Here is a 14,291-nt window from a genome sequence, read left to right as displayed (position 1 = left end):
AATATGACTGCACATTTACGCCGACATCATCCTAGTGCAAAGACCAAAACAACAAGCATGCTACTAACTTTAGCCGAGTCATTTAGACAGCTGTTAGCACATGATTCTCCTTATGCTGCTGAGAATATAGCCCAGAAGAAGCGGATAGTATAGCTTTTATTTTGGAAAGAGACATTTCTCTGTAATAAACTCTCTTTTCCAAAGATGAGTGATTCCTCAATCAGATACAGGGCTTGCAATATCGCTAGCCCGACGTCCTGGAGCTAGCGATTTTTTTCAGTCGGGCTACCAAAATCTATCTCTTCCCTGCCCGTCGGGCTATTGTAGGAAGGAAAAATATATGTCAATGCTTTTGCATTCTTTCAGAAATGTAGCTGGGTAATTATGTCATTGGCATCTGTGAGCCACTGTCAATATGTGACATACTGAAATCGCGTTTGAATTTGCGCTTGTTTTTTTGCTTTCACTTTGCAATCGCGCGAACTGTGTATAGAGAGCGACAGCACTGATCTGTGAGTGACGATAATTTGTGCACCAATTCCTCTGACATCGTCTTATTAATCGTTAGCTTACTATGCAAACATGACAAGTGAAATCTCCCGCAGCAAGCTTAAACATGTGAGAGGTTGATCGCGCAGAGAATCGCTGAGCTTATGTGAGTGCATGTGTAAAAGCAGCAAGATATATATATTTTAGTTCTGCTGAGCCAAATAAGACAGGTCAGGGTGAAGAAGTGACAGCCAAAGAAAAGCTTACCACAAAACGGAGAAGTTATGACAAATCAGACTATAAGGCAAAAAGAAAGTGCAGCTTTATGGTTTCATGGACAAAAGAATTTCTGTGGCTGCAATATGACGAGCTATATAACCAGGGCTGCACATAAGTGGTCCGCAGGTGCGCATTCGCTGTCAAAATAAAAAACACGCACAAGGGTTAGGGTTAAATTTAAAAACTGTACTTTTGAGTTAAAATATATATTTATAATTTTAATAAATGACAAATTAAAAAGGCATGAACAGTTTTTTTGTATCGAAAAAATATCGAACCGTGACACCAAAGTATCGAACCGAACCGTCAGTTTCACATCAATCTTCTCCTTCAGTCATCAGTTTTGACCCAAGGAAGTTCACAGGTGTAAGTCAGTCAAGACTAGTATTTTTTTAACTCACATAGCCTCAGGGATGTGATGGGGACACATGGATGTAAATTTGTCTGATTTACGCTGGTGCTTTTCCACACAGTGGGAAAAAGTCAGAACCAGACTCTTAAAGTGAACTCTAAAGTTGATGGGGAGCCAGTGTAACTGAATAAGCAAGAGTTTGAAATGAATAAACTTCGGAGACTTAGTCAGAAGCCTCAGCATTCTGAAGAACCTGGAGACACTACAGGGATGTTTTATTAAGACAGGTGAACAATGAATTAGAATAATCCAGACGTGATGAAATAGATGCATGAATAATAATTTAGAGTATGACACGATGGCACTCAACTTGAGAATATTTTTAAGTCATAAAAGAAAGAGCAAACCAAAGATTAAACATGAGCGTGAGTGAGTGAACGCTGCATCAGAAGTCACCTCAAGGTTCCTGACAGAAGACGATTTAGCAAATGTGGAAATGGGACCTAGAATTTCCATTATCTAAGGTACAAATCTGTCAGGGGCAAAAAACAGGACTTCTGTTCTCTCTTCATTAAGATGGAGAAAATTGTCAGTCATCCAACTTTTACCAGAGTCTTAAGCATTTATGTAGGATGTGTAGCTAAAAGAATCTTGGGGCTTAAAAGAGATATACAATTGAATTTCATCTGCAATGCAGTGATAAAAATGTATTTAAAAGTTCTGACGAGGGAACAAATATAACAGAAACAGTATATGCCCCAAAACAGAACCCTGATGCATACCATAGGGAAGAAACGTGAAAGATGGCCTAGAAGCAGCCACGCAAAATCATCATTTGGATAATTTAGAACCACTCCAAGAAGAATTCACATAAGAAGAATAGTGTTTGTTAAATGGAGACAGCAACATTTGCTGCTGACTTTTCAAACTTACACTAAAAGGTTAGTGAAACAATGGAAGGAAAATGTAGCTGCCTTAAGAAGAAGCTTGCAAAACAACTCCGCATTGCTTGTAACACAAATGAGGTTCAGCCCTTGCAGAGAATCACATAAGAACGATAAAGCCTAATTACTGCTGTCATGTGTGAACACTGTGATTGCAGTTCTTCTCGTCCCTGTGACGCAGAACGTCCAGTTTCAAGCACAAAGAGGTTATTTCTGTCTCCAAGGTTGGCCTGAATCTCCAAGTGTACCGCTGAGACGTTAGATAAACCAAGATGAGGGCAATGCCCTCAGCACATAGTGGCAAGGCAGTACAGAGCTGCAGACAGGGGAAGTAACAGCTATAGCCCTGCTGCTGCTGCTTCACTAAACATAGATCAGAAGCTGAGACGTAAAAGAATAACCAATGTCACGGAGGAGACATCAGCTTTGAGGGGACAGAAACAAGACAGAGAAGGAAAACTCCTGAGAGACCTTGCGATTTAAAAGATGTTCTTCCCAAAAGGGCAAAATGTACCGAGTTAGATTGCTTTGTTCTCTGACAGCTGATATAAGCTAAAACGTCCCCATAGAATAGCAACAATCAATCATAACAAAGAAATTTAATTCCAAAAATATGTATCAGGCCCGTCATATCAAGGGTGGCTGAGTATAACTGGATTGATAGATTTTTTTTAACAATATCAGCCCCGTGTAGCAGCCCAATCCTGTTAAAACCACGTCTGCCACCAGCAGCTCACTGACTGAATGTTCACCTTCTGCTCCAGACACCATTACTCATCATTAGAGCATCACCACAGCAGTCACTGTCCTGTCCTCTCCACCCGCCTGTCCTCAGCCAATCCTGCCCCAAATCGACATTCTGCTTGATTAGTCTAATCAGAGGGATTAGCCAGAGGCAGAGGGAGTGATGGAGGGATTGAGGGGCTGGACAAGAGATGAGCACTGGAAGAGGAAATGATGAATGGGGGAGAGTCCCAGTGGATCTGCACATTTCATGCCATTGTCCTCATCTTTAACAGCTGCCTCTGTGAGCTGCCACTGAGGTCTGTCCCTCTTCCCGGCAGCTATGTTAAAATTATGATGGACTATCAGTTAACACCCTCGTACTTAACAGTGAAACCACATGAGCTTTAGACTGCTGACATCTTTGAATGGTTTCTATAGACGTTGGCATCTAGAAATCTAACTACTGATATTTAAAGTGCATTGATGTTCTATAGCTTCATGACAGCTTGTTGATGTTTTGCAAAAAAAAAAAAAAATATAAAAAATGTGGGTAATGGAGTGTAGGTCATAAAAATACTGCCATTACTGGTAAAATGACTTATTTGAAAAGCCATCAAACAGCTAAAAATTTAAAAGATGTGAATAAAATTTACCTTTGGAACCCATTTGCGACACTCTTATTTCAACACTTATATGATAATAGCTTTGGCCATCATATTTATTAGTTATGATAACACTAGACTCCAGATAACATATATTTGTGTAAGAAGGGGCAAAAGGTTATTGATGACAGTAAGTGCATCCTTTTCCAGAAGCCCGCTCTCTCTGATGCTGGCTCTGATTGTTCTGTGTACATTTTATATGCTTTTGTTGAATTGCATGAATGGTAAAAAATAACACACTATTTTGGAAGAATCCTTGTAGAGGACGTGTTACATCTGTTTTTACATACACAGGTGTCTGCGCTGCTAGACAATCACTGTGGCAGATGAAGTGGAGGGAGGATTTTCTTTTGTAGATGAAGACCCCAGAATTCCAAGTTGGATTAGAAAGCTTTGGGTGATCTGACAAACACTTTATTTTAGGCATTTGAGATGTATCAGCTAGAAGCAATGTACTCCATCAAGTATTAATAGGTTAATCTCTTTCTCCCAAAGATAAAACTTGAACATATGCTGCCTTAAACAAGAAAAGGAAAGAAGATATTAATGCTGGAGTACATGGCACATCTGCATTCATGCCAAGATCTCCCTTCTGCAGCCATACAGGACACATTTAGACCTGAAGCTAAAGCAGATGGGCACATCATTCACTTAGCATTTGAACTGGAGGTCTGTGTGGTCAGCAATTCTGAACAATAGCCCCATGGGATTTTAATACTCTGCACCAGCAAGGATGGAATTGACCAGTGTCCAAAAATGAAATGCTCTCTGCTAAAAAGAAATGACTCCCGGAGACACATTAGGAAGAAAAATTCATCCAGAGTTTGGTGTCACCGGGCCTCTGCTGTCTGCCGCTTTCTCCCTGGGGATAAAGCTTCAGATGTGAGCAATGGGAGCCGACAGGAGGTGGGCAAGTGAAAGACAGTGACAAGAGCGGATCAAAGAGTGTGGCAGGTGACAGGGACGTCATGCCATCTACTTGACAGAGCAGCAGGGTGTCTTTTTCACCAAGATGAGCAGCACTGCAGTTAAAACACAGATGAGAGGGAGAGAAAAGTCTCTGCCCTCTGCTTTGCATGGCGTAACATGAAAAAAATGGAGAACCTTTATACTACACAACCACTTGTGCTACACTGTAGTTGACGGCTGGGCGTAGACCGGTCCTAAACCAAAGAATCTGGTGCTTCAGCCTGATTTCTGTACACATCATCCCCTTCTCACTGAACTCTAATCATGCACAGTACTGATGAAAGCATGGCTAGATCCTCATTTACATTTGTGTTTTCATTATGAGCCACAGTTAAGTAGAAAGCATCTGACACCTTCTATAACAACAGAAACACCTTTAGTTCTTTTGTGGCTGCAGGCGAAGTACAAGTTAAGTGATATGTCATATTACCACAGAAGCTTGTGAAAGCATCAGCACAAGAAAGTCTTTTGTTTTCTGTATGTGTCATAGCAACTCATCAGCTGTCAGATGTGTAGTTACAGTTCCTCAACCTCTAGCATTTTATTAGATATGGCACATAGTCACAAATGCTAACAAGCTAATCCTAAGCATGTGTAATAGTTACCATGATCAGCATTTCAGTGTGCTAACAATAGCTAATCACAGCAAAGTTCAAGATGATGTGGGTTAATTCTGCAGGTACTATGGTACTAGGTTTTAGATGTGTCCTTGAGCCAACACAGCTAATTTAAATGGCTCAATGACCTCCTCAACATGTCTCCAGAGGCCTGGTAACAAACTAATCATTTGATTCAGGTGGGCTGACCCAGGGTGAGCTGTGGCTGTGCATTGTTTCAAAACTTTATCTTCCACCAGAAAAATGCCACGATGATGCTAACGTCCCAAAAATGCTTGCCAAAAAAGTGCAGAATTGAGTGGGTGAGTGTATACCTATGTTGCTTTATATTCTAACAAATCTCAACTCATGCTACATTAGCTTTTAGCATTTCCTCTTTGCACTGTGACCTTGGATATTCAATAATTATGAGATTATGTATCACTCCTCCAAACACGCTCCTTCCGGTTGTCATCTATATAGGTTCCCCTAGTTCTGCAAGCTGATCATTCTCGTTTACGTGCCCCACCCTTCCTCCTTCTTCTCCATTCTTCAACTTCTTCATTTCTATTTAGTACACGGGGATCTGCCAGGCCCTTGAGCCATCGCCAGTCCCCTTCGAGGCCTTCCCCAAACCGCAGCTCAATTCATGTCAAAGCATTCACCTACTAAAACGCTGTCAAACTTAGATGAGGATGTGGGCCCAGCTAGTGAAATGGACATTATGTAAGAGGAAGTAATGCTGCACCAATAAGTGTTAGGTTTTACCTGACAGACAAAAAGAAGCATAGTCTTTTGATTCAAGGTCATATTTTGAGCATTTCCCATTATCAAAAGTGTAAGAATTTGCTGCTCTTTTCAGCTGCGTAAATTTAATGTCTAAATTTAATGTCCATTATTTCTATCAACCACACATTCTAAAATGTAAGGGTCTTAATATATATTGTCCCACCTATTGAGGTTTATTTTAACTAATGAGATAATCTCTTGATGCCAGAGCGGCTTTCTTTCTGTCTGAAATTGAAGCCTAATTAACTTTGATGTTGTGTACTCTTTTTTGAGGACACTGTGACCTTTAAAGTGACTTACCTGCACACTTTGTCCTGCTGATCAGTGGGGGCCCGGGTGCTCCGGTGCCTCCTTCCCCAGGCCGGGTTAGCAGGACACTGATGTGATACTCTGTGTCTGGCTCCAGGTGCCAGACCTTGTATGTAAGCGAACCCACACCATGAGTCTCTGTCCAAGTGGACTGGCTAGCCCGGTACTGGATTTCCCGCCGAATGACCGGTCCATCCCCCACGATGGAGTTAGTGTTGAGCTGGATGATCAGATAGGTGGGACCTGCCCGCAAAAGCTGGGGGGGTGCAATCGGTGTTGGTGGCACTGAAAGGCAGAAACCAAAATAATTTCCTGTGCATTTTTTTAAAGTACTAATTATTTTAAATTCATATTAGAATCAGGTTTTGGAGGCAAAATTAGAAACAGGAAAAACTCAATTAAAAAATGCGAGTGCGTCTGATGGAAAACAAGTTTCATTTTTTTCAGCAGAAAGGAAAAGTCGAAAAATAGGAAAGGAGAAGTGAAGGATCTCTGACATGGATTTTCTCTTTTTATTTTACAGTTTCAATAACATTATTTCTGCTCTACTGGAGCATTTAGTCATAAAAATCTTTTAATCACATCAGTACTAGGAGAAAGATAGATAGAGCAAGAGTGTGAGAGGCTCTTGAATGCTGAAAAATCTTAATTTTCACTCTAATGATGCTGAATAAGAGCTTATTTGCATGAATAATTGCATAACTAATTCAGTACTCTATGCGCATAAAAACCTACAGCCTTGATAGATAATATGACCCTCATCAACCAGGCGAACATCAAATTAATTCATCACACGATGGTGTGGGTGAGGAACTGGGTGTGCAGTGATTCTGACTGACATATCGCAAGGTTATAACACCTGCCTAAAGATGTTTTATGACGTGACATATTGGGGCGTAAAGAACGAGACGGTGTTTCAACAAACAATTCCGCACCTTTCAAAACACACCTATTTTATGTTGACAGACAGTGTCAATGATGTTTCTGTTCTGCTCACTCATTAGCAAATGTCAGTGACAATGAAAGTGTAAAATAACCGTTATTTTGGAAAGACTTGTTATTTTGCTCCATCATGTGTAGATCTGTGCAGCTGAATTCACCCAACACTGAAAAAGCTTGTTGAAAAGGTGACCATGTCAGATGTTGAACACTGAAAATCGTAAAAGGTAAGAAGGCTAGAAAACGATAAATACATGTGTTTCAATTTTGTCAAAAAGGAAACTAAAGCACAAAACCTCTGCAAACTCTACAGAGACCAGCAGATTTGAAGCCAGGCTCTTCTTGTTTCTTGCAAGGCAGCACCGCTTACCACTTTAAATAACAGCCACACAGATAGACCAGTCTGTGGGTCAGAGTGGACACTGCGTGACGGTCTGATCACAACCACTTAACAACAAAATTCAATGTCAGTAAACAGATAAAATTTGATCAAACCATTTTAGGGTATTTTCCCCAAATCCTCTAAAGGATCTCTAAACCTTTTTCTTCTGAACCAGATTTAGATCTGACATCTTCAAAGGCTACGACTGAGCTCTGACTGGCCAGCACATTTACCCACATCAACAACATCTGTGGATGTATAGTGCTGGCTGGGGCACATCTAGGTAATCAGAATCCAAGGTAATCCAAAATCATAGCTTCTTATAAGGTATGACTTTGGTCTAGCTTATTAATTGGGACAAAAATGCTTCACAGCTGCTATATGGCAATAGCACATTTTGTGGTTGCCAGTTACAGCATTGAGATTCAATACTGCACTGTTTCCAGAGTAAGAGAGATTTTTCCACTGACAGGCTCAATAGTTCTGTGACTTAGGACAAAAAATTGAAATTAAGCACCATTTGGGATACTTGGTAGCTGAATTCATACAATTGACATAATAAGTGACATATTTATAATATCACACCCATCTCCGCAGTTCAGTTTGTCTACAGACGGACTTTCAACAAATCAGTAGTTACATGTAATGGCAGATGTGGACCATGACAAGGATGCTGTCAGTCTTTTCAGCTTGATGATCACTGCTATTTATTTGAGTGCACAGACAAGGAGCTAAATGAAAGAGAAGCTGGGACTCAGTGGGTGAAGGAAGAGAAAGAAAGACCATTTCTCAGGAAGCTGGAAGTGCTTCTGCATTCATTTCTCTGCTGCTCAGTGAGAAAGAAAATTCTCTCTGCAAAGAGTGGGACCTGTAGATACCAGGTATGAAAAATTTCCATGTGTCAACTGATGAGAGAAATCCCTGCTGTGCAACTCCAAGAATCCATGGCTTGAATAAAAATTGCCCTCCTGGAGATGGTGTTTCACCTGCACAAAATCAACCAGAAGAAAAGACCAAGACCGCCCAGACTGATGGCGTTGCTCTAAATATGGGAACGCTGCATGTTGTCATCTTATTCGTGCAGGGGGGAACTTGCAAACTCAAACTATTTCATCTGGTGTGCTGCTACGTCTCCAGTAAAAAGACAAGCTGAACAGAGGGCTACCCACGGTCAACAAAGCAAAATAAGCAAAAGAACATGTCAGTGATTGGGTCAGCCAGCAGGTATCCTTGAGAGCTGTGCCAGGCAGCTACTGTACATTCAGTTATACAACAATCTACAGCTTCTCGGTAGAAATACACACAAAACACTTTTACTTTGACACATTCAATTGCCCAGCTGGATTACACTCGAGTTTTTTTGCAGCTGCCGGTAAGTAAGTAAAATTTATTTATATAGCGCTTTTCACAGATAAAAATCACAAAGTGCTTTACAACACAGAATAATAGTGTCCTCACACAGTACTGGACTGACAAAGCTTTCCTTCCCCATTAATAATTTAGACCCCACAAGATGGGAAAAAAATACCAAAGTTTCCTTTTAGTTTCCTCCCAGCTTTCTTAAGAGCTCAGAGAACAAATCTAATGATTTATGCCCATCTGGACAGGCAAATGTGTTGAATAAATGAGAGAAATAGGTAACACACTCAGAACAGCTGATTTTGCAGAGACAAAACTATGATATCAGAAATAGATGAAGCAGCTAAACACATAATGCACAGTGAAAGTAACACAACTGCTGCAGAAAAACCGAGGAGACCCAACAGAACCAAACTCTGTTTATTTCTCTTAAAAATCCACTCAAAGCATTGTATTTCATCCTCGGATATTTCCCATTATTGTGGCTATTGCAGCTGTTTGGATTGCACAAGTGAGCATTTGCTGGAGAAAAAAGGATAATCTACATGTAGCTTCAACATTTTTCTGGCTGAATGTGAACAGAAATGGGAGGCGAATGATTTTTGCTGTCTGAAGTATGGATCTCTGTTGCAGACACTTTCTTTAATTTCAATTTTATATACATGACACCATATAACAAAAAAACAGTCTTCTTAAGCCACTTTATATTACAAAGTAAATACCCTACAGTTCTCACTGACCTAATCCCAGTGCGTTAGGTGACCCATCTGAGGTTGTGGATGTCTTTCTTTTTAGCATGTGTTGTTGCTGCAGAGCTTATGATGAGACATCCATCACATAAATTGCTCTTACCAGAGACACAAGGAAGACATACGGCCCTCTTCTTAACAGCAAAGATGAAGGCAAAAGTAAAACTAAAAAGCTCATTAAAAACTTATTTTGAGGCAAAGTCAGCAAATCTCATATACTGTACATAAACGATGGCCATACCCACAGGATATCAAACGTGTTTGGATTCTGATTCTGCCGGAGGTTTGTTCCTGTTTAAAGGAAGTTATCACTTTCTACTGTCATCAAGTTGTTGTGGTTTTCCCTGTATTATTGTGCATGAAAATGTTTACAGTTTACCTCTGACGATTAGTTCTCCAAAGTTGGACACGGCGGCACCTCTGGGGGACAGGGTGATGCAGCGGTAGAGGTCCTGCTCTCCACGCTGTGCCTCCACCTGGAAAGTCGCCATCAGCCGCTTGTGACTCAACCGAGTCAGCATGGACGTGTCCAGCAGCACGCCGTTTCTCCGCTGACAACCAGAAAAGGTCCACAGAGAGAGAGAGAGAGAGAGAGCATTGAGTGCACCGACCCAACCGTATGTGTTTACCTGCATCTGTCCAAGTCATTAAAAATAGGTAAGCATCTGAGAAGCAGACAGGAAGACAAAACAGGGCTGGAATTAACCACATGGGAGGGCAAGATAATAAATGTGATAAATGTCACTGGTCACAATCGTTTGTTCGCTTTCAAGACCAGTGACACAGGCCTCCCGGGTTGCTGTTGTTTCCAGCACCGGGGCTCGAGCTGACGTCTCCTACCATGCTAATGTGTCAGTGCTCCAGGCATACTGGAAATTGGCTTAAGCGGTGGAACAGGAAATCAGAGGCCAGCACTCGGAATGAGCTGTTCCAGGTGCGAGATACAATATATACAGCCTCTCGCACAGTATAAGTAGATTATTATGTAAGCTGTCGCCTGCTTACACTTTTCACCAGTAAGTGGGTTTGACATCCGCATGTTTGAATTGGTTTAGGAGGATGGGGGGAAAATACATTGCTGTTAGAAAATATGAAATTAGATATATAGTGCCAGAGTACTGCCTACAGCTACAGATTATACTTCAATTTAACTTTAGCCTTGGTATCAATAAAATCTGCAATCTTCTTTTATGTAATCTCTGTTTAAATTTGTTTCCTACTTTTTTGGTTTTAAAAAAAAACACCCTTTTTCATCAGTTTAACATGACTTTTTAATGTAGAGCATACATGCAGTTTCTTTTGTTGTTGTTTGTTGTTTGTTTGTTTCCTGTCTGGCAGCAAGCCCTGCGTCATAATGCAATTAAGAGTTTGTATAATGACTAACTCAGGTTTGGATTCGGCACATGTTGATATTAAATAAATAGCATCTGAGAGTGCCGTCTGCGATTTTTGGGCTCATGGACAGCAGAGGAAATATGATGTAAATGGATTAAGAAACATTATGCTAACAATTTGTTTGGACTAGCTAAACAGAAGAAAGAGTGGAGGAGAGCAGCTCCAGATTGGTCCAGAGAGGACCTCTGCATTGGCAGGGAGATCAAAGAGAAAACAGCAATTAGCAGTCTCGGTGCTGACGATCAAACAGGCCCTGAACAACAAATGGAGGAACAGAAGGTGGTAATGGCTTATGATATATCTCCACTCTCTGTTGTTACCAGTTTTTGGGTTTGTTTCCACTAAATGAGAGGAGCAGGGAGGAGTGTAACATGTGCTGACATGGGCTGAGAAGTTGCAGCACTTTGTCAAATTACAGAAGACAAGCCTTCTATTGTTTGAATTTTCACATGTGTGTATAGCTCAGTCAACAAATTTGCAAAGTCTGAAAGTGATTTAAAAAAAATGGCTCTTTCATACACCGATGATCTTCAAAGGCTTCGATACAGAGAAGAGAGGGTGGGGGTGAAATAAAATTGAGTGGAAACACAGGGGATGGATCACCAAGTATACAGAGATCTCATTTGCAAAGTGTCTTCTCCCTGCTGCTATCATTTCAAAAGCACTTAGATGTGCAGGCTTCAAGGCCAAAAAGAAGGAGTGGAGGCATTCAAGGATGGATTTATGAAGACTAATATTAGCTCATATTCAAACTATGAAAACTATTTTCAGTTGCATGAGAGAAATGACTTTAGGGGCTTTTGTAAACTAAATGCCATCCCAATCAAAAAGCTAGAAAAGCAGAGGCACAAACTGTCAAACGGCTCTGCGCACAACACAAGCATTAAAAGGCAAAAACTCTGAATCACAAACTTTCTGAATTATGTAAGAATGCTAAATCGCACTACTATTACTGACATAAAAGATAATGGCTCCCATTTTCTTTAACGACTACTGCACAGTTAATTACGAGGTCAGAAGAGGTGGCTTCACGTCTTTGCCACCAGGTAATTCTGCGATTGACAATTAAGAGACAACCGTATTGACCTTCCATGAAGTTAGAGGACTTGAAATTTTAAAGCAAAAAAATTTGCATTTGTTAGCATTTTTCTTTCTTAGAGCTCCAAAGCAGGGATACTGCATAAGAGAACTTCAGACGCCAATGAGTTTTGGACACGGGAGGATTCTGTGCAAAAGCCTGACAAAGTTTGATGAGAGCCATATGCTTATGGCTAGACGCCTCGGTCAGAGCACATCTGCTCCTGTAAGGTGCAGCAGTGGCAAGTACATGCTGGCAGTGAAATGTGGACGAATCAAAAACTAGCAACAGGGTGCTGGGCCGCTTGCGTCACAGTGGCTTCGCCATCTCTTATAAAATCTGCTGCTAACTTCTTGATGCCAGATACTAAGGGCACCTTCAGAAGTCCTGCAGAGTCCGTGCAACGCCAGGCCAGAGAAGTTTTGGTAGGATGCAAATGACTAACCACATATTTTGCAGGGGTACTTTTAATGTTGTGTCAGATCAATCAAGTTTGAAAAATCTATTTAAAATTTCAAGCGGTTTTGGTTTGAAGTCTTCTGAAGTGATGAGCTGAATTCATATACTGAATATACTGTTGGGAGTTCAATAAACTTAATAATCAAGCCTCTGGAGGGTGATGATTTTAACAGGCTTCCAAGCATGTGGTGTTTGATGGTTAAGACTCTTGAGACCCTTCTGTAGTTTGAAGTAAACAGATATGATGAAAAAAACTGGCTGTGCGAACAGATGTGATATGGTTAAAAAGGAAATAAACAAATAAACAAATAAGTAAGTAAATAAATAAATAAATAAATCAATAAATAAAAACTGCATTTCTTTTCTGCAGTATCTTCAGAAAAGAAATATATATTTGTACTGCACCCTACAAAATACCCGATTCCAGTTTCATAACCACCCATCCATTACCATTGTTTCATATTAGACATTAAAATGGCTAAATAGACTGTGTTGACAGACTGCTGGTTCAGAACTATCTGTCCAAAATCTGCAATATAAGTAACATCTGTGGCCACAGTCATCAAATATTAATACAGATATCAATATCTTATATTTAAAAAAATGCTAAACTAATAGCATGTAAAGGGGCCAAAAGTCTATTATTTATTCATTATCAGTAAACGCTCCAAATTTATTTTAAGCACCAATAAATAATTTGCAAACATGGGATTCAATCATTGCAGCACTAAGAGCAGTCTCCATGATGATCATCTCTCTGATCCACTTAGCAGTATTGAGCTGTATCAGTACTAAAACATAAGATTGTATATCTGTACTTTGGGGCTCAATGATAGTCAAAATGGTACACACGCTTTAAGTTTAAGTTTATTTAACTTCCATCCATTCGTTTATCCCTTTTTCAGGGTCGCAGGGAGGCTGGAGCCTATCCCAGCTATCTTAGGGGGAGAGGCAGGCTACACCATGGACAGGTCGCCAGTCTGTCACAGGGCTAACACACAGACACAGAAAACGATTCACACTTTTGGACAATTTAGACTTTCCAATTAACCTATCCCCACTAACTACATGTCTTTAGACTGTGGGAGGAAGCCAGAGTACCTGGTGAGAACCCAACACACCGTGCTAACTGTATAAGTTGCATTTTCACGTCATTAGAGAAAGTTGGACACAGTTCATCTCAGTCACCTGCTGTGATGTAACACAACAGGTTTTAAATGTTTAAAACCTTGTGGACACTTAAGTCATTCAAGTTCAACACCCCTCTACCACATCCAGACTTTAATTGAAAATCCAGGATTGCTATTGCTTCTGATTAGAAATGATGTTTGATGTTCTTCAGCTAAGGGTGAAAATGTGGTTGTGTTTGTTAAGCTGTGTTGTGTCAATCTGAAAATAGGCCCGCCATTGGAACACAATAAGTGGTGATTAAATACCCAATATGTCAATCTCATGATACAAAGCCCCTGTCCACTTGAAAAGCTAGTATGGTGTGTAAATAAAAATAATTTTCCCTTAAAAGTCCCAAACTATCCCTGACCTAGACTAATTTCCCCTTTAAAGTCATCTCCTTGTGCATCCTTACATCTGTTTCTTTGCAGGTTCTATTATTAGATTTCTCATTGGAAGTCCCACAGATTGTGCTGGTGTGTTTTCAGTGTGTTGTATGCTGGCACACGATCACACAATGAAATTCAGATTGACAATCTGGCAATTGGAGCAGTTTGAAAGAGACACTGATTTCTGTGCTTCAAGCAAGTTTTAAGTCCACTGCACCATGCACAGTGCAAGGTCAGAGCGTGACTTTCATGGAGC

The 14,291-nt window shown here is 40.5% G+C and overlaps 1 protein-coding gene across 7 annotated transcripts in view; it reads right to left on the bottom strand.

Moving 5' to 3' along the window:
• Positions 1-14,291, bottom strand: part of LOC101477989 (receptor-type tyrosine-protein phosphatase U) — a 258,886-nt gene that overhangs the window by 87,132 nt on the left and 157,463 nt on the right. For all 7 annotated transcript variants that reach the window (XM_076878967.1, XM_076878969.1, XM_076878966.1 and 4 more), the window contains exons 6-7: positions 9,924-10,095; positions 6,107-6,400 (exon numbers count right to left, since the gene is read on the bottom strand). In XM_076878967.1, coding sequence (XP_076735082.1) covers positions 6,107-6,400; positions 9,924-10,095 — 466 coding nt within the window. The remainder of the gene's footprint in view (positions 1-6,106; positions 6,401-9,923; positions 10,096-14,291) is intronic.

Source organism: Maylandia zebra, linkage group LG22 (assembly GCF_041146795.1).
Source record: "Maylandia zebra isolate NMK-2024a linkage group LG22, Mzebra_GT3a, whole genome shotgun sequence".
Taxonomy (NCBI): Eukaryota; Metazoa; Chordata; class Actinopteri; order Cichliformes; family Cichlidae; genus Maylandia; species Maylandia zebra.
Note: the sequence above shows the minus strand (reverse complement) of the source record. Positions and strands in the feature narration are given on the sequence as shown.